The 20,999-nt window shown below is 38.6% G+C and overlaps 1 protein-coding gene across 1 annotated transcript in view; it reads right to left on the bottom strand.

The window, feature by feature from the left end:
• Positions 1-2,345: 2,345 nt before the first annotated feature.
• The window catches only part of LOC149813876 (solanesyl-diphosphate synthase 1, mitochondrial-like), a 36,755-nt gene continuing 18,101 nt past the window's right edge, over positions 2,346-20,999 (bottom strand). The window contains exons 4-12 of the mRNA XM_089992508.1: positions 19,170-19,241; positions 18,704-18,835; positions 18,514-18,600; positions 16,507-16,578; positions 12,830-12,915; positions 9,777-9,909; positions 8,940-9,029; positions 7,881-7,979; positions 2,346-2,754 (exon numbers count right to left, since the gene is read on the bottom strand). Of these exons, the coding sequence (XP_089848634.1) occupies positions 2,575-2,754; positions 7,881-7,979; positions 8,940-9,029; positions 9,777-9,909; positions 12,830-12,915; positions 16,507-16,578; positions 18,514-18,600; positions 18,704-18,835; positions 19,170-19,241 (951 nt within the window). The 3' untranslated portion in view covers positions 2,346-2,574. The remainder of the gene's footprint in view (positions 2,755-7,880; positions 7,980-8,939; positions 9,030-9,776; positions 9,910-12,829; positions 12,916-16,506; positions 16,579-18,513; positions 18,601-18,703; positions 18,836-19,169; positions 19,242-20,999) is intronic.

Raw genomic sequence — 20,999 nt, 5'->3', positions numbered from 1 at the left:
TTAGAAGCGACTTTTGTCACCGCTAAAAGTTTTTTTTGGAGAAAAAATGATGCCGAGTGTCCATCAATGCCACAATGAATGCTCAGCACAAGTTCGTTTTGATCAGCCATGCACCTACACACTACTATATATATATATATATATATATATATATATATATATATATATATATATATATATATATATATATATATAGAGAGAGAGAGAGAGAGAGAGAGAGAGAGAGAGTTATTCAAACTTGAGCATAAGTTGGTGAATAAATTATGCATCGTACAATAAGATAGGAAGATACTTTTTAATTACTCAAAGGCAATGAAATTTTTCTTGTTTGTCCATTCACCCAATATGAGTCGAGTTCATGGATGTATATGTCTGTACGAGTGCGTGTATGCTCGCACATGAGGGAGCCAGATTATCCATATTTTACAGAAAATTTTCCATTAAAAAAGAAAATTTTATCACATTAAGGCTGGTTCAACTAAATACAACATTAAGTAAATTAATAAAACTTTATTTTTTTCATAATTTGTGAAGAATGCCTAATCTCGTGTGTGTGGAAAAAATTACAACCATTTGCATGTACAAATGACTTGGCAAATGCTTCTTTGTTTTTGATTTGTGTTTTTGATAAATCTAACCTTGTAGATATGATTACATGGTCTGTTTTGTGAAGATCAACATTTGGATAACCAGTTTCCAATATATGAGTGGGTTTTTTCGGCGATATAAAAATTGATGGTTATAAATGCTTCAATATTTCTCGACTCATAAACGTATGTTATTTATAAAAAAATACATGTTCTAAGGGTCAAACCCTAACAAATCAACCATGTTGAACACATTTAGGATGTCAAATTGAGTAAAAAAAAACTTGAAAACTGAGATCCCAACTAGATTGTACATACAAACAATTGCAACATATATAGAGAGAAGAAAAAGCTAGATAAAATGAGACATCGACATGAGGACACGAGATGCAAATTCAATAAGCAAGTTTAACATTATTTTTTTTAAAATAGGACACTAGGACACTGATTTTTTTAATAAAAAACTAGTTTATGATATTTTAATATTCAAAATAAAAGTTTTATTGAAATAATACTTAAAATCATTAAAATAATATTGAAATATTAGCCGAAAGTCTCAGGTCTGTTGGATTCATCAATACAATGGAATAAAAGAACTTGAAGAACTAGCCTTGGAAGGAAATAATATCATCTTCCAATCATCTTCTTTGAGAAGCTAGCATCGCTTGAATTAGATTCGTCAACTAACCCCGCAACCTTGGCGCTTGCCTGGTAGGAGCAGCTAGTACACGTCACCTTGTTCTGGAAGGTTGCAAGTTCAAATCCCAATGGTATCTTTGTATAACTGGTAGGGGTCGGCCTAACCCCAGCTTGGCTTTCAAAAAAACGAACTACGCAAATTCCTAAATCAAATCGCCCATATTTCTTGAAGTTCATGTTAGCGCCACTTTCTATCAAACTCACACATGTTTGGAAATATCCATGTCCATGTGTCCGACCATGTCCGTTCGTGTCATTGGGGACACACCCCCACAATGGTGTCCCTGTAACAGGAAAAAAGAGAGTTGGAAGTAAATCATGCAGGGAAACTGCCTCGGACAGGGCCCTTTTCAGTGTTCTTTGGCAAATCCCACTCCATAGATGTATTTAACATGATCCATTTTGATAATTTTCTTTGGCAAAGAAAAATGATTTTTTGAACCGCAAATATTTATGGAAGTTGTGGAAGCCGATCAATGTGAAATGAAATCTATATTAGTTAACGATTTTGGATAAAATAATTAGATCTTGTTGGATCAAGTTAATTTGTGAATCTCATGAGCAATATCAACCCTTGGCGTAAACCAACGAAGTGCTTAATTGTATAATTTGTCCAACTCACGAAACTCATCGAGTTAAATTTGAAATGGATGAGGAAGAGTGAGAATAATATAAAAGAATTTTATTTCCTATATCCTTATTTAGGTTTGTCTCCAAACTTTCACACATGCGGGCGCAGGGTAGGCTAGATTCTGATCAATAACTGAAAAATTGATGTTCATTTTCTAACAAATTTTAGTTATTGAAGCCTCTAGCATCCGAGAACAAATAATTCACCCCCCAGAATCTACCAAATTTCCCACTCAAATCAACTTAAAAAAAGTATTAAAAGATATCAGAATTTAAATAAATATATAAATATTTTTCATGCATCAAAATTTGAGTACATGGCTTCCATGTAATGATTTAAACCGAGTATGTGATAATCGATTTGTGTGGAATAGTCCATATTTGGATCTATTTGGCCCGTAAAACATTTGAAAGAACATCTCTGGGATGGGATCTAAAACTAGTTTATAGACCAAGACTCTAGCCCACACTAGGTATTCATGCACAACCAAGGAAAAATATCTAAACAGTAACCATATACAAAAATCAGGACCAATTCCAAATGCCAATTATAACAATGGAAATAACTTACTTTTACATGGAAAAACAAAGGCATTGGCCCCCGAGGAATTAGAGAAGGAAATGAGAGCACTTGTTCCTTTCGAAAAGGAAGATTTTCTCACTTTGTTCTAGTAATGACTAGCTGCGTCAGGTCCACCAAAGCGCGTCTTGATAGCTGCACATTCTCATCATTGGTTGCGGGAAGCGAATCAATAGCTGCAGCAGCAAGGTTGGCATGCTTGGCTGCTAGATCCTTTGTTCTTTGTATTCCTTTACTTCTGCCAAGGTAGGCGAGTGCCTGCAATTTTCTCACAGCATGAGTAAACACATACGGCGGTTTGCCAAGAAAAACTGAAAAACGGATAGTGTCGAAGTGTGCAGCAAGCAACAAAACTTATTTGGCAGCAAAAAGAAAAAACTCAGATTTGAGAGGGAATCAAATATGCAGATCCTCCACATAAAATACATCAGAATATGAACACTATAATTGGCAGTAAGACTTAAGGCATGTTTGGAAGCGAGAAAGATGTACAAAAAGTGATGCAAAATGGAAAATCCATAAAGATTTTCCGACCCTTCCAAACGAGAGAGACTGTTTCGAGTTTTTTCTAAAAAGTACACTTTTTTATAGGAAAGAATGTTTCCTACTTGAAAATTTATTTTCACACTCCCCACCACCTATTTTACCACATCTCACCACCACCACCACCAACCATCTCACCACCAGCACCCTCCTCTCTCATTTTTTCACATTTTCCCACTATGTTTTTCTCATGCTACATAAACAAGCGAAAAACTTTCTTTTGAAAAACTTCTCATATCAAAAACTCTCAATAGGCAAAAATTTCTTTTCCTATGAGAGTTTTTCTCTCTTCCAAACGTGCCCCTAAAGTCTGAATTCAGGATTGAATGGTCATTGGCATGGTTACATCTTAATGCAATATAATACAGAGTACTAGCTACACGACTCGGCTGATCCATGGCTCATGGGATCTTTCCCTATGTTGCATTTACACTCTCCAGGCATTATGGCTGTCACGGGCTGAGAAGCGAAGGCCCCCGTGACGTAGCTTCAGGCAATCACACACACCGAAGGCAGGCCTTTTAAGCGCACAACACACGCGCACGAGCGGAAGCAAGAGTACGCGTATGCACAAGCACAAAGAGAGTGAGATGCAAAAAGCTTCTTTATAGATACTTGAAAGCAAAGTACATTAAGAGGGGAAGAGAGGGTCTGAATACACAGGGTTCTTAGGCCGTAAGGCCTTGTGGGGCACTCTAGAGTGCCAAAGAGGTATATACATCAGAGCAAAAAGGTGAAAAACATGGCGGTCCGGAACACGCTCCCCCGCCTAAGTTGGCACCGTCCTCGACGCCAATTGTTCATGGTAGCCTTCTACAAGCTGTCGATGCTGAAACATGCTGCTGACTTTCTCCCAGGTGGCTTCACATTCTGGCAATCCTTTCCACTGCACTAAGTACTTTTTGACTTCCCCTAGATAGTTGTTGGAATGGTTGAGGATGATATCTGAATCTCTGCCTGGTACACTAACTGTTGAAGGAGCTCGATGCGGGATCGGAGCACGTTGAGGCATGCTCCGTTGAGGATCTCCTTCATCTTCGTGGAATGACTTCAGGTTACATATATGGAATACCGGGTGCACTTGAAAGTTTGCTGGCAAGTCCAGCTGGTACGCCAAGTTTCTCACACGTTTGATAATGGTGAAGGGGTCATCATACTTGCGAATAAGGCCTCGGTGGTGGCCCCGAAAGATAGCTGTGCGGTCAGGAAAGAGCTTGGCCAACACTTTGTCTCCAACTCGAAATTCTGCTGGGCGACGCTTCTCATCTGCCCATTTCTTCATGCGCTTGGTTGCCTTGTTTAGATATGCCTTCGCCAACTCTGTCTGATCTTGCCAGTTCCTGAAAAACTGGTATGCATAAGGTGTTTTTCCACGTCCTCGCGCAGCAAGGGAGTGCGGAGTCTGCGGCTGTTGTCCCGTTGCGACTTCAAATGGACTATGGCCGGATGACTCACTCTTTTGAAGGTTGTAGCAGAATTGAGCCGCATCAAGTAAATCAACCAAATCCCTTTGGTTGGCACTGACAAAGTGTCGCAGGTATTCCTCCAGCATGTTGTTTATTCTCTCTGTCTGTCCGTCGGTTTGAGAGTGGAAACTTGTGTTGAAATGCAAGTTCATCCCCATTAAGCGAAACACTTCTCTCCAAAACTTGCCACTGAAGCGTGCATCACGGTCACTGACGATGTCCTCTGCAATTCTGCAATGCTTAATTATGTTTCGCACAAATAACTTTGCCTCATCCCCTTCTGCAACTCTCACTTGCCAGTAGCCCGATCTCAAATCCAACTTAGAGAAGACCTTTGCCTTTCCAAGTTGATCGAACAAGTCTGCGATCAAAGGAAACGGGTACTTGTTCTTCACCGTATTTTGTTCAGTGCCCTATAGTCGACGCACAACCGCTTCGACCCATCGTGCTTTGCTTGAAAGAGCACGGGCGCTCCAAAGGGAGCTTTGGATGGATGGATGATTCCTGCTTCGAGCATACCATCCAATTGTCTGCGTAATTCCTGCAACTCAGGAATTGCCATGCGATAAGGAGCCATTGCGGGTGGTCGTGCACCCGGTATTAATTCAATCTGATGATCTACCTCACGCCTCGGAGGTAGCTTCTTCGGCATCTCGGCAGGCATAACATCATTGAACTCCTTCAATACTGGTGCTAAGGCCTCTGGGACGTCCGCGACTTTTTCTACCTCATCTGTAGCACGGATTGTGACAAGAAAAGTCTCGTCACCACTTTTCATGCCTCTCTTCAACTGGAGCGCAGACACCAAACACTCACAAGGCTTCCCTGTCATCGCAGTAACCATGCAGGGCTGACTCTCACTCTCAAAGCTGACAACGTTGAGGTGGGGCATCGGCACTGCTTTATTGCTTCTCAAGAATTCCATCCCAAGGATGACTTTAAAATCATCCATGGGTGCGACTGACAACGCGATCCTTCCTGACCAGTTGTGGATCCGCACTGGTACATCCCGAGCGACACCGTAGATGGCTTTGGCCTCTGAATTAACCGCTTTCATGCGACTCTCTTTTTTCTCCCACTGTAATCCCAACCGTTCTGCTTCTTCATGCGAGATGAAGTTGTGTGTGGCACCTGCGTCTGCCAATGCCTTGGTGAGTCTTCTGTTGAGTAAAAGTTTCAAATACATCAATTCTTTGCATATTGTCGGTTCCACACTGGTTGTGACCTTTACTGCAATCATCATGTGCATTGCGCCAACTGTTGGCGCTTCTGCAGGTTGATCCTCTTCCTCACACTGAACAGCATTCGCAACTCGGGGTGCACGGTTATCTCCATTCCCTTGACCGCGGTTTCTATTGGGACATGTATCCTGCCAATGATCCCCATGGCAGATGCGACAGTCACGGCGACGATAATTACCACCTTGAAAGTTATTCCAATTCTGATTATTATTTTGGCCATCTTGCCGGCCATGATTCTGCTGGTTTCCCCGACCAGCATTTTGTCCTTGGTCGTTCCTTCGATTGTCCCTTCGATTGTTGCGATCATTTCCCTGTTGTCTGCCTTGAAATGCAGGGTCATTCCTATCCAGCTCGGCAAGTTTCTCTGCAACCGCAAGCGCCTCAGCCAGTGTTGCGGGGTCATGCCGAATGAGTTCTTGGTTTGCCCATCCTTGCAACCCGTTGCCAAAGTAAAACAACCGATCATCATCATCCATTCTCTCCACTTTCAACATTATCGAAGAAAATGCCTTGACATAGTCATGTGCTGACCCTGTCTGTTTCAATGCCAATAACCTTTTGCGGGTCATTTTCTCTTGATTTTTAGGTAGAAAGTAGTCTCGCATTTCCTTCTGGAAGTCTTCCCATGAGACTATAGCAACCAATCACCGTCGAACATCACCTAAGCGACGTCTCCACCAAAGGGTCGCTTCATCCGCAAAGTACATTGTTGTGGTGCGCAACCTATCTGCGTCCTCCTCTATCCTCGCAGCTTCTAGAAATTGGTCCATCTCGTAGATAAAATTCTCGAGATCTTTTGAGTCCCGCGTGCCTTTATACTTTGCGGGCTCAGGTAGCCTGTAACGTGGTCTATCCACATATGTCGCAACACCGCCAGTCGGAGCAGTTCTCAACTGCCGCTCTAACTGTTCATTCTTTCGTCGAACAACATCCAATTTAGCAGTCATGATGTTGAACCGACCCAACAAATCATCAAATCTGGTGGAAAGTCCTCCACTGAGTAGTTAAGTTTAGTGGCAAGACTTTCCACCGAGTCTTTCACTCCCTCTACCGTTGTCTTGATCTCTGCATTGAGATCTCTAAAAGCGACACAAGTTCCATTAACCAACTTCTCCATGTTGGTCACTGACCCAGTCAGCTCCGCCATATCGCGCGAGATGGATGACACCCGATCATCGACCATGAAATCCTCTTCAGCAGGAATCACACTGCTTGAAGGAGACATGGCAATCTTCTTCGGCGCCATTGTCACTCCCAATGTCGACAAGGCTCTGGTACCAACTTGTCACAGTTGGGAAGCGAAGGCCCCCGTGACGTAGCTTCGGACAATCACACACATCGAAGGCAGGCCTTTTAAGCGCACAAGCAACGCACAACACACGCGCACGAGCGGAAGCAAGAGTACGCGTATGCACAAGCACAAAGAGAGAGAGATGCAAAAAGCTTCTTTATAGATACTTGAAAGCAAAGTACATCAAGAGGGAAAGAGAGGGTCCGAATACACCGGGTTCTTAGGCCGTAAGGCCTTGTGGGGCACTCTAGAGTGCCAAAGAGGTATATACATCAGAGCAAAAAGGTGAAAAACATGGCGGTCCGGAACAATGGCAATGTCTCATGAAATTCAAATTCTCATGCAAATGAGACAATGAATCTCACTAGCATCGGCTAACTAAACATCAGAAAATAGAGTAGTGAGAAACAAACTCTCATTTTCAAAGGCAAATTAGAGTCATTTTCTAATTTATATGAAAATCAGAATCATAAGGGGCCTCTTGCGATTCTGATAGACTCCAAATCAATTTTGATTTGGAGTCACGAGGCCCAGCAAACCAAACTTACCCTATATTGGTTTTTTTTATGTGTCAATCTGAGCAGAAACCATGAAACATATATGAAATACAAAAAACCTACAGTAGAAAGAGTTTTTACATTTTCAGCAAGCAATTTAAATACAGGGAAAGCTACCGTTAGGGACCAATTTTCACAGACAACTTTTATCGACAAAGGGTTATTCAGAGGAAGAAAGGGTTACTCTTAAGAGACTCCTATTCACTGAGTGAAACATTTCTCTCTCTCATGCTTAAGCAAAAAAATGCTTCTTTCAGACAATCTCAAAGGAAGAAAGAGAACTTACAATGTCAACATTTGCAGCATCATCAAAACCTCGGTCAACAACATCACGCAACTGAGGAAACTCTTCCATAGCAAATAATATTGGACCCGTCACAATTCCCTGAGTTGATCAAATGACTCATCAATGGAATCATTAGAAATTCAACTAGACCCATTGCATAAGATAAGTCCATAAAATGCATCGGTCACATCTGAACTCTGAAAGATATTATGAGTTCTTCAGAAAATCTGGGAAACAAAGACCTTTGATATTGCGCCTAGACATGCAAAAAGAATCATAAATGCACAAAGAGTAGGGATCCATGCATTAATTGGACGAGTTGGATCTCAAACCATTTATCTTACATTTTGGCAATAAACAAATAAATGATAAGCTGCTCTGTTACAAACATGGTGTTCCCTTCAAGAAAAAAATGGCAAGTTTGATCTCATCTTCATGCATGTGAGCAAAAATTAATAATATCATCATATTAGAGTGCAAGGATATTTACTCTAATAAAGCGAGACAATAAGAAACAAAGACATTTCCATGGCACCTTCTAATAATTGATTAACTAATATACTCTCAATGATAAATGCTGTTGCCTGTCAGGCTACCTCATTCAATCTAACACACGAAACTACAAGTTTTCCTGAAAACTTGGCACACTTACTGGATCCCTACATTGAACAGCAATACCCAACTCAAGACAGAATAGCAGACTGGCATCTGTATAGTTCAAATGATCCTGCCATTTGCCTGGGCCTCTAGATGACTAGTGAGGACCCACATGTTATCCATGTCAGTTAACATGTCTCAACATTACATCATAGGCTTCTAAGGAATATAAGCACAGCTATTGAAGGAAGTTTCATCAACCAGGAAGCGGTGATTGATGTAATCAGTATAAAATGATTTCAAAATGTCATGAATAAATAAGGTGAAATACTGTCTGCTTGATGGTTAGAACACTGTTTACTCCGAAAAGTAGCTTGTATAGAGTGATCTAACAAAATGCATACAAATCTTAGTTAAAACCTTTCAACTCAAGCACAAAAAGTTTAGTGAGAAAAGACTAACATGGCGGATGTCAGACAAAGAACCCTTCCCAAGAGAAGATGATGTTCCCGTGAAGTCTAGAACATCATCAATCAGCTGAAATGCTAGTCCCTGCAAACCAACAAGGTTTATAACTTTATTGATTAGTCGTCAAATGAAGAGAATCATAAAATATGTTTGGAAAAGCAAAGGAGTGCCACTAAAATAATTAGTCCATGTTTTTGTTTATGACAGGAGAATCAGTAGAGATAATGACAAAATCAAATCAGAAGATATCAAGTTGTATCAATAATGCGATTGTCTCATAACATGAACATATGGAATTTCTACTGCTTCCATGGCTTAAATTGAAAAAATATGAAAGCTTCAGTTACAATTGTGAAGTCACATAGAGACTTCCAAACCATAATTTTAACGAATGATGCAGGAACAGAGATCAACTTATCAACAATTCCTGAAAGTCCCAGCATGCTCAGCAGCAACAACAGAGATCAACTTATCAACAACCCTGAAAGTCCCATCATGCTCAGCCAACTCAGAGAGCATTGTCCTAGACCAGAAGATATCCTTAAATACCCCTCAGCAAAATACTTTGTTGATGGGTCTTTACACTAGACCTGTCTTTTCTTGATTTCAAAGGTTGGGCCAAGTTTGCTGGCTGTGCACGGGGAGCAAAAAGAGAAGTTTCTTGTTCCCAACAAACATCATCTAGAAAGTGTTCTCTCAGGGACAAAGTTGATACTTAGAATTCTATTAATAATGAATACCAAAAATTTTGAGAAACAGAGAGAGAAGGGAGACTCTGATGAAAGATTGAAAAGGGCAAATATCATAAGTTCATTGATGAAGATAACAAACCAGATTCCGACCATACTCATAAGCAACCATTGAAACTTCTGCTGATTGTCCTGCAAGCAAAGCAATAGCTTTGCAACTATTAGATATCAATGATGCTGTCTTGTAGTATGTCTTCTGCAGATAATAACCCATGCTGCACCAATGTGAAAGGAAAGAAAGTGGTTGACATTATAAGCAACCATTCTGATTCTAGAACCCTAAATAACAAGGTAAAAAAACCTACGAACGGAATAGAAATTAACTTTCAAAAACAACTATTTATAAAGAAATACAGTTAAAAACACTTCAATGGTCTGTTATACAAAATTCAAGTAATTTTACATATAAAAATTCCATTTTTTACCATTCACCCTATGTCACAGGGACTCGGCCAACTAGGTGCCGCACCTGCATCAACGCGACGAGAGGTGGGTGCGGCACCCGGTGTGGTCAACCTGACCCTGGGTGTGGTCAACGCACCCAGGGTCATTTATGTCCAACTTTTGGACTTTATATATATATATATAATTTTTTATATTTTTGCCGCACCCCCACACCCGCACCCTCACCCATGTGACATAGCATTTACCTTTATGAATATCCCAAACTCTTTTACTAAAATAATACGCTACTTGTACTAACTTTGCTACATCAATGTCAATTCCAAAAGTTCAAAAAAGTGAACAAAAAGATGGCAGGAAAAGAAGAAGCAATTATTACCACCCAAGCAATGCTCATCAAATATGATGTTAGTAGGGTGTGTGTGAAAGAATGGACATATATATAACGACGATAGCAAAGAAGTACACAAACACAAGGCCACTATGGGCAATACACATAAACCACTAAGGGCAAGAACAAGAACTCAAGAGCACACACGAGCCACTAATGGGCTTAAGCACAGTATAAAAAATATTATTTTATTAACCATAAAATGCTCAAGAGAAGCATCCTTTACAAGGGGGTTTAACCCCATATATGTTAAAGTATGTATATAAATATATATAATATATATACATATATACTCTTTATTTCTCACTGTACACTCAAATACCTGATAGGGGTATTTTTGTAATAATTCTGTACTTTATTTACTTTTAGGTTTTTATTTTTTATTTTATTTTTATCTTTCTTTTTCTTTTTTTCTTTTTATTATTTAATCTTGTAATAGGACCACTAGGGGCCCCACCATCTAGTCGTTGGGGCCCCAATGGTCATTAATATGACAGTTGGGGCTCCCAACGACTAGAAGGGAGCTCCAAGTGGTCCCTCTGTCTCCTACTTTTCTCCTCTATAAAAAGAGGGCTCTCCCTCTTGTGTTGTAAGGCTTTACAGCCCACTTTGTCTCTCTCTTCAATAATATTTGTTTGCCTTTTAGGCACTTTACCCCTTAGTGGGTTATTTGTGCACTTTACGTGCTTGTGTTCTTGGGTCTTTGTTTGACTCTTTTAAAGAGTTCTTTGGGTTATTGGTGCTTCCGCTATTTTCATTACATGGTATGAGAGCTAGGTTGATTTTCAATAATCTTGAAAGATCTTTGGAGCTTTTTTTGTATTCCTTATTTCTCTTCATTACATGGTATGAGAGCTAGGTTGAGTAGTTTTTTGTTCGAGTTTATGAAACTTTTCAGCTTCAGGTTGACAAGTTCTTTTCAGATTATTTACAATGTAGAACTTCTACTGGCAGTAAGCATTCCTCATAACCATGAGTCATTTTGATCATATTTTTCTTGAAATTAGTTATAAGGCACCTGTTCTGCAGTTCATGAAGGATCATATAGCTTTCCACTATGACTTGTACAGGTCCTCTTGGAAGCTGGATACCTGAACTTGTATTGCTCATAGAATTGCTTTTGGTTTCTGTCTTGAAGAGGAGCTTGAGGGTTAAGTTTCTCTGGTTTGCCCTTCATTGAGGCAAAGAGGGAAACTTTAGGTGATCAATGCAAATAACTAATATTATGAAATTAGCAAACTCTGCAGATGTCAACATAACATGGTTATTGAATAGGAAAAAGAATTTCTTATTTTTTCATTCAATGGAAAGATGATAGACTTGAACCAACACCACACACCAGCAACCTGTAAGGATGGTTCCCTCAAGAAACCATCTTCCTAAATGTACTATGTCCTTCCAAGAAGAAGACGAGTCACTAGCTCTGTCCCTTGGTAAATGAGCCAAGCCCAAACATGCTCTGTTTATTATTTTTTGACTATTCTTGTATAGGTATAAAGCGTAATTCCTTCATCAATAAAGCATTTTTTATTTATTTATAATTTTAGATATTTTTTATAGTTTTTTTTTTAAGTTTTCAAAAAAAATTGAGGCTTACGCTTTACGCCTTGAGGCTTACGCCTCGCCTCAGATTTTGGTGGGGCGCCTCGCTACGCCTCAACGCTTTTCACAACACTGAAATACGTAAATGGCACCTTAAACGTGTATCTAATATTATCCAAGAACATATGCAGGAGTAGAAAGCAGAAACTAGTGTTACAAATTACAATTATATGAAAGATGGTTTATTGCAACTAAGATGGATAATATCAAGAGTATATACAGAATTACTATTTATTTGCAGTGACTATACAAAAGTAGGTTCTATCTTCAAGCTTTGAGTTGGCATATCAGTGCATCTTTTCTTGGTGATTTGCCAACAGTTTTCTTGTGTTTTGCATCCCCGTGCTGATTGTAACAGAGAGTCTCTAAATCAGATTTGCACCAAACAAATATGAGAAGTTTACATTGTTGGTTATTGGACATTAAGGTTCAATAAGTACAGAAATCATCAAGTTGGATCAAAATTGCTGGACGGCTCTCTTGGTTATATAAGGTATTGATAGAAAATTACTATTCAAGGACATTACTTCATTTTGAAAATTTCTTAAAAGAGCTGGCAAACTCGAGGAGACTTTGCATACCTAGCAGTTTGAAGTGTCTAACTTCCAAATTATCAAAAAGGTAGGAGCAAAAACAGGAAGCATATATGAAATCTATAATCTACATAGATTTTATCTGCAAAGAAACATAAAATCAGCAACACCTAAAAAAACACAAATTTTCTTTAGCAGCAAGCATACCTGCAACGTTGGTCAGCAGTAGTTGCCATTTGCATCGTTTCACCAGTCACAAGATGCTCTATAACAGTAGCAATTATTGATACAACCTGCAGAGAGTAACAGTAACATGTAAGGATGAGAACCACACTAAAACAAGATTTTACTTCAACCATCATAAGAGCATATTAATAGGCATTCATCTCAGTAAACGCAGATTATGGAACCGATATTCATGAACACAAAATCTAAGATTCTGCATCAGCCAAGTTGTATCCATGAAAATTGTATATAACCAACCAGGTCAATAACCATTTGCAAGCAAAAGAAAGAAAGAAAATATGAACCCATAAGCAGAACCATAGGACCAAAAATTTAGCTAGACCTTGGTGCAAGCTACTTCTTTGCATAACTTATGCAATGCATCATATATTGTAAGTTTTAACCATGAAAAGAACACAAATTTCACAACTGTTTCCAATATCAACCCGGTGTAAGATCATGGAAAATTTCTTCATATTAAACCATAAACTGAAGATACAATACAGTCCAACAATGAGAGGGAGAAACCAGAAAGCACAATAAACAAGTAACCAAATAAGATTGAGCCTTACACAAATTGGGAGGGTGCTTATGACACAAAGAAAGTACTAAACACCCAAAGATGAGAAACTTTGTAAGGAGGGTAACAAGCCAGAAAGATTGGTATCAAAGAAGGAGAGGTGTTTTAAGATCCCACCAATTAACAAAGCACAGTCGGTATGTTACAATACCTCAACTTTACAAATCCGAATACTCTTTATCAGTGAACTAACTCAATTCCAAACATTGTTTATGCAGTGAACCAAGTATCTTAGTTCATGCATGAGCCAAGGAGCAGATAGAAGCTGTAACAGGATTTTAAGATATTTGAAAGACCCTCTACGATGCGGATTAGTGTATAAAAAATATTATAAAATGAAGAAATACTTACTGCCATGGCCTTTTCAGATGTTTACTGGGAAAAGAGACACGGATGAAGGGGATAAATCTTAGGCTACCGTGTTTTTATAGGAAGGAATCTAGAATCCTAGAGTAGTGAAAGCAAGTACAAATCAATGGCAACAGTAACAGCAGAAGTGAAGTGGTTGAGGCATCTGTTATATGACCAGGTGAAAATTTGCCAAGATTGACTCTTTTCCGATAATTAGAGTGCCATCAAAATATCATTGAACCAGTCCAACATGTCAAAACCAAGCATATCGAAATTGATCAGCAAAGGGTATATTTATACTTTGCCTTGTTTGGGGTACAGTTGTATTATAGAAAATTTTCTTGGGTAACATTGCATTCTTTTCACGAAAGATTGTTGCCATGGGGAAGAGCCTCACATCTTTCTTTTTCAAAAAATCTTTCATTCCACATGAAATGCTTGCACTTGCTTGTTGACAATGAACCGGACGAGTAGCCTGTTTTTGTGCTCTAGGGGAAGAAAGGTACCTATGGCAATAGCAGTTTTTGGAGCTGCAGAGTCTATAAAACACACTAATCTCTTCGTCAGCAATTACAACTTGCATAGCTCCAGTTGTAGGCATTGCAGTAGGAGCACGAGCTAAATTGGCTGCTAAGAGCAGAGCAGTAATGTAATTGCAACATGAGACAGCCACCTGAATGGTTATATTAACCCTTTAGAATCCTCATCCTTATGTAACCATTTCATTCATAAATACAACTATCTAGACATCCCAACCACAATGGGAGTCACGTCAGCCCCATATTCGGAAATTACTCTTCTTTTATTTTCTGATTCCTTCAAATCAGCCAATATTAAGAAAGAAACCATTCCCCAGTGGACCATGCCAAAATTTATACGACCTAACACATACACAAAAGGACCACTGATACCTAGAGAAGTCTAAAGTTCAATGCTTAAAATAAATTTTTGACAGGACAAAGGATTACATGCCCATCCCTTTGGTCCAAACTCAAACCTTTTAAAATGAATTTTACAATTTTTTTAATTTGTTTACTGCACAGTATGTGTTTGGCAGCTAACATTGTAAAACACCAATCTCAAACTCACTCAAAATTAAGTGATAATTTAAAATTATATTTTCAGAGAAAGTGGGTTATTATTCTGTGCTTTGCTAACCCTTGTTTTCAAGTCATGCATATTTAAACCCTTATTCTGTTATGCTTTTTAGCAGAAACAAGAGAGCAAAATTTGAGTAATGAGTGAGCTCAATGGTGGGAAAAATGGACGGTAGAGGGTGCATCTTGTCAAAAATTTTCCTACACACGAGAGATTTTGTATACTTTAATATGTGTATTATAATTTTGTCAACCCTCCTTTTAGTTATCAAATTCCTTATACCTTATTTTCATAAATGTTTTTGCCCACCTTGATTTCCATAGCTTTTGTTTAGTAACTTGCTGTTTTTGTATCCCACATGATATTACTTTCTTAATGATGCCCTCAAGTCCCTGTTTTCCATAGTTCTAGAATTCTAGAAATTAGCCTAAGAAGCAACAGTTGCACCACTATCTCCCATTTGGTTCAATAGCTTGAAGAGAAACCTCTCTCACTAAAAAGTAAAATGAAAAGATTGCATCATCCATATTTTGAAATGTTTGTTTATGTTTAAATGACTTTCAATGGTCAGCCTCGGCCGACTTTATGTAGGTTTGTGTCTACATGTGTATGCATGGCTTAACATTAGAAGCATTCAACTAAAATAAATTAACAAACTTCCTTTTTAAAAAATGTTAAATTATCAAACCAACCCCAAGTGGCTAGCATAGGACCCTGGGGACAGGGGTCCTAGCCTCGGAGTTTTATGCTTTCGGCACGACAATTGTAGGTATGTCAGGCTGAGCCAGCATGACAAGGTCGCCGTGCCGGGTGCGGTTTCTTCAGGTTATAAATTCAAAAAAAAAAACAAGGTCATGGCACTTTGGAAATTCTCATTGTTACATTTAGGGAAAGACTAACAAGCTTCTAGAAAAACACCTTATGGATGGTGCTTTCAAAATTTTGACATACATACATATATACATATAGGTATCTGCAATCTAGTTGGAATCTCACAATCCAAATCATTTTGACTCAACCTAACCTCGTAAATGCGTTCAGCATGATCGATTTAGTGGGAATCGGATCTTGGATCATGTTTTTTTGGACGAAAAAAACATGTTTTTTTGAGTTGGAAAAAATTGGTGCTTTTATAGCCTTTCATTTTTGCATCGTGGAAAACCTGTACACAGGTCGGATTCCAGCAGTTCAAAAGCCAGCTCCCACTAAAAAGAGGATATAGATCACATCCATGGGTCAGTTCCATAAAGAAAAACAAAAAATGAAATTTGCTAAGTCATTTGTACATACAAACAATTGTAGCAAACTTTAATCCATATATGTATATATATATATATAAAATCAGCTTTACTGTCCCCTACTAGAAGATCTTGCTCTGATACTTTGTGTGGTTGCTGTTGATCACATTATTCTAGAACAAATTCATTCTGTGACAACACTAATATCTACATCCACCACAACTCATCTATATCAAACATAATATAGGTGGTGCATCTTACAGCTGTGATTTGATACGTCTGCAACAGAACAAAGCTGGGTTGAAAGTAAAATAACTTCATTACAGTTCAGGTACATAAAGCAATTATGATAAAGGATAAATACACTTTTTTCAAAGGATAAATACATTTACCTCTGTATCTTTTAAAGATGCAAGAGTTACACATGCCCTGGAAAGTAGAAAATCCCCAGCTAGTACAGCTACCTGCATCTCACAAAAGCAGATTAACTATAGTAAACATAAGCTCATACTATTAAATATGGGTTGCACAAATTCCTATATCAATTTCTGCCAGCAGTAAAACTCAGAAACCCATAGATCAAAGCGTTTAAATCAATTTTCACAAGCAGCAAAATTCTAGAAACCCATAGATTAAATGGTCAACTTAAAAGATCATCATCCATTTACATGACTAAAAAGAAAACATTAAATCAAGAACAATGAATCAAAGAACAAGTCCATATAGACAATGTTTAAAAATCTTCCCTGTCCACTCGTTGCCTAGACCAAGTCAGAAATCATACAACTCAACCAACTCATATATGCATGTGTATGTATCTGTGCATAAAGTCTATACATATATAGACATATCTGTATGCAGGTGTGTGTGAGAAATAAAGAAAATATATGGTAGGTTCTGACCCTCAATACCATGTGGTGGTTCACAATCTTCTTTACATGGATCTAAAGATCCAACACATCATGCTAGATCAACTTTAGTACATGAAAATAGTAAATCCAAAGGTTATTTTCTAGTTTTGGAGATTAGGCACCATAAGTTATGATGGTTCAATATCACAAAAGATGCACTGTATATAACTATATATATTTAGGGGAAATGTTTGCTAGCTCATGAGTTCCAAATCCATCTGGCGAAGAACCACCCTTATTTTTTATTTATTTGGACATCTGACCCTCCAAATGTGATCTACAGGTTTGATTTAGGGAAACCAGCCATTGGTCATGTTGTCCAATGTATATGCTGGATTTTTCCAGGGGTTGAAAAATCAAGGGTTAAGCTACTAAATTTTCAACCTTCAAAAAAAATATATTGTGACATCAGAAAAATATAATTCAAGGGTCGATTCCTACTATTTTGATCACATGAACATATCCATAGGGTCACATTTGGTTAAAGACCTCCCATTATGAGTTTCAATGAATAGTTTGAAGGACCAAAACAAAGATGCAGGGACTTGCAATGATGTTCGTAATACCAGTGTTGGACGAAGTCGAGGTTGTTGTTATTTCCTCTATATTTTAAAAACTTTTCTGTTTCTTTATATTTTGTTAGATACTATTAAAGTCTTTTATTTCTTATAGTTTATATTATTATTTACATTTTATCATTTTAAAAATGTAGAGATCTTGCCAAGATTTTCCTGAAAAAAAACACTCCTAAAATCTTCTGAGGAAAACCCCACATCAAGCAACAGCCAAGATCAATACTAGTGACTAATTGTAACCTGTAATACGTCACCAAATCAACTTGGATTCTCTTGCCACCGAACATAAGTGTGGGCACCAAATTGGCAACTCAAACAGCTACGTGTTTGACCAGTGCATGGCCAGATTTGACTAATTTTTCCCTTTTTCAATCCAGACTTGATAAGAATGATGTGTTCGTCTAGCCTAACAATTGTTGGGCCAGCCAAATAGCCCAATTAAAAATTCAAAAGGGATTGACCCCAGCATTGAGCTGATCCAACCCAATTACCCTACAGGTGCTCACAAGCCAAGTTTCATGCCCAGATCAAATAACACCAAGGCCTAATCCTTGCCTTTAGTTGTTGGCCCAAACCTTGTCAAGTTTATATCACCTCAAAAACAAAATGGGTCAAGCCTTATCAGGTCCGAGTCTGCATGATGACCGCCCTAACTCACATTGGACCAAGGCCAATAATCACAGATAGAGCTCATCAACGATGTATCTTGCTTATTAATGCAAGAAGTCAAAGCCACTAATCAAAAACCTAAACATACATGACCAATGTCATTCATGATTTCAATTAGTTAGCTACGAAAATGACAAGAAATACCAAGATACCTTGATCAAGATGACAGAACCTAGGATGTAAAAGAACCACAATTGAACAAGTTGATTGAAAGCTTAAAAAACCATAATGAACAAAAGAATACCTTATTTCCCATTACAAAATTGAGTGAACCTATACCACGCCTTGTATCTGCATCATCTAAAACATCATCATGAAGAAGGCTTGCTACCTATAAGGATACAAATTACGATTTATAGAGATGTGGCATCAATCCATATCACGCACAATTTTCTACAGAAAAAAATAAAATGTACATAGTTCGCAACACAAACATGGATCATTTCAGTAATCTCTGCAATACACTGCTGCCGTGCACGTAGTTCCTTTGATAAACTGTCAAGTGAAGCACCTGCTACTTTTTCAGGTATAGGCATGGACAATGCAGATGCCATTAACAACAAAACCTGCACAAAGATCACCAAATTCTAATTCAACAAAACATAGTTTTAACACATGCAAAATAAAGGAAAAAGAATCACCATATCTTTTCCGCATATAATCATTGGCACATTATCTATGATAAATAAAAGGCTAATAGAACTAAGAGGTATTAATAATCTGTGCACCTCTCCATATAATCTGTAAATCTCAAGGGAACCATGCCAAGTGAAGGCCAAATTCAAGTATAAAATTAATGGTCAAAGGTACAGGTACCTAAGCAACAAATAATCAGGGTTGCAAACTACAAGAAATTAGTGATGCAAATAAGTTCAAGATTAAAGCACTAAGGGTTCATACCGTGGGACGAAATCTTTTTCCCTCCACCCCCATTTTAAAAAAGTATTCTGCAGCAGATGCCAACTTAGGAACCTGCAGTAATATAACATTGACATCAACTCACAAACAAGCTACTAACCAGGAAATTGTCTCCCACCAGAGATCGACCTACAAAAGCATGCCCCCCATTGTTCCTTGTATTTCATTTGACAAATCAAGATCATGAATCATAGAGCAGTTTGTCTAAGAAAAATGGGTTGCATGGAGGCCATGCACCTGAAGAGTCTCATCTTCAAAATCAATGTCTGGGCAAGTGTAAGTAAAGCGTTGAAGGAACACAGAAATTAAAAGAAATGGAGCAGACTCACATATGATAGATATCCTTACAACTGATACTATCGTTACTATATTTATGATTATCACAATAAGCAAAACAAGAAAGCACTATTGAAGGATCACATATTATTCTAGCATTCCAATAAGGTTTGAAATCAAGGAGAATATGGAGATGTGACAGGCCATAAAAAGGACTCCATTTTGAGGGAAGAAAAGTGTTACAAAGCTGCAACCAAGACTTAATGTTAGACGTTTCAACAGGCACAAGCGCATGGACTACTGTCTACGCCTCCAAGGGGCAACACAAGGAAGAGAATCTCAACATTGAGCATTTTGGCAAGCTCAAGTGCATCATCTTCCTGCTTAGGGCACCAGCAGAGAGCAGCTAAGAGGCATGGTGGCATTTTGATCCACCCTAAGGTAATAGCCTACCGCTTGAACAACTAAGAGAAGCAGGTGAAGAACATGGTGGTGAAGCAAGCGAGGGAAAAGAATGACCCCTTTTTATAGGCCTAATCCTACCACAATTAGACTGGGTTAGATAAGGGCACAAGGCTTCCCAAAGGCCATTTGGGTTCCCAAGGTGCACGGATAACCCATGCATGCCCTAGTGTCCCTTTATGGCCTTGAACCAAATAGAGTACAAGTCCTCTAGGCTCCCAAGGTGCACATCTTCACATGCTAGGCCCATGGTGTGGATTATATCATTGCTAAAAATATCTGATCCAAGATCCAATCCAAACCCAAATGATCTGATCTATAGGTTCCATACTCATCCATTCTGAATATGAATTAGCTAATCTGTTATTGACCAGTTTTCCCTGAAAGACACAAAATCCCGACTAGCCCAAATTAGGTTCCACGTTGGTTCAAACTGCTAGCAAGAAGTACCTCAAAGACCATCCAAAAAAATCAAACATTATGAAGTTGATGTGTGCTTGGACCTAGGGTCAGAAATGGGAAAGGGGTATACTTGGTTTGGTCAAGGTCAAAGGGGGCTAACTCGGGTGGACAAGGTATTGGGTTCGGATAGGTTTGAAGAGAAAAATCAGAACTCCCAAACAGTGCAGCAGAAAAATCCCAAAATTTTTAGGGATGATTCTAGACACCCTAAACTAGGTTATGGCCAATTTTGAGACTCAAAAGACTCGAGAACAGGAAGATATGATTTTTGGAAGTTGTAGGGAAATTCAGGGTTATGAAAGGACCGACTGGGTTTGGATCTGACAGACCCAAATTGTAAAATCGAGTTCTCAAAGTTAGGCACTCAATAAATCCTGAAATTCGGGGGTTTAGTTTTAAACACACAGAAAATCACTGAGTCCAAAAATCAAACTCAGATCCCTCACGGTTTGAGTTGGGTAAATTTGTGAAGTCTGACAAAGTTTTTGGGTTCAACAGAAATCGAGTGGGCTGAATTGAGTTCGGATAGGTTCAAACTTAGGTTTGGGATAAAGCAACGGACTTGGCTTACTTACTTGGGATAGGATGACTTAGAGGGGTCTTCTATAGAAG

The sequence above is a fragment of the Nuphar pumila genome, chromosome 16 (genome assembly GCF_984573655.1).
Source record: "Nuphar pumila chromosome 16, dmNupPumi1.hap1.1, whole genome shotgun sequence".
In the NCBI taxonomy this organism is placed as follows: Eukaryota; Viridiplantae; Streptophyta; class Magnoliopsida; order Nymphaeales; family Nymphaeaceae; genus Nuphar; species Nuphar pumila.
This window is presented reverse-complemented; position numbering and strand designations above follow the sequence as displayed.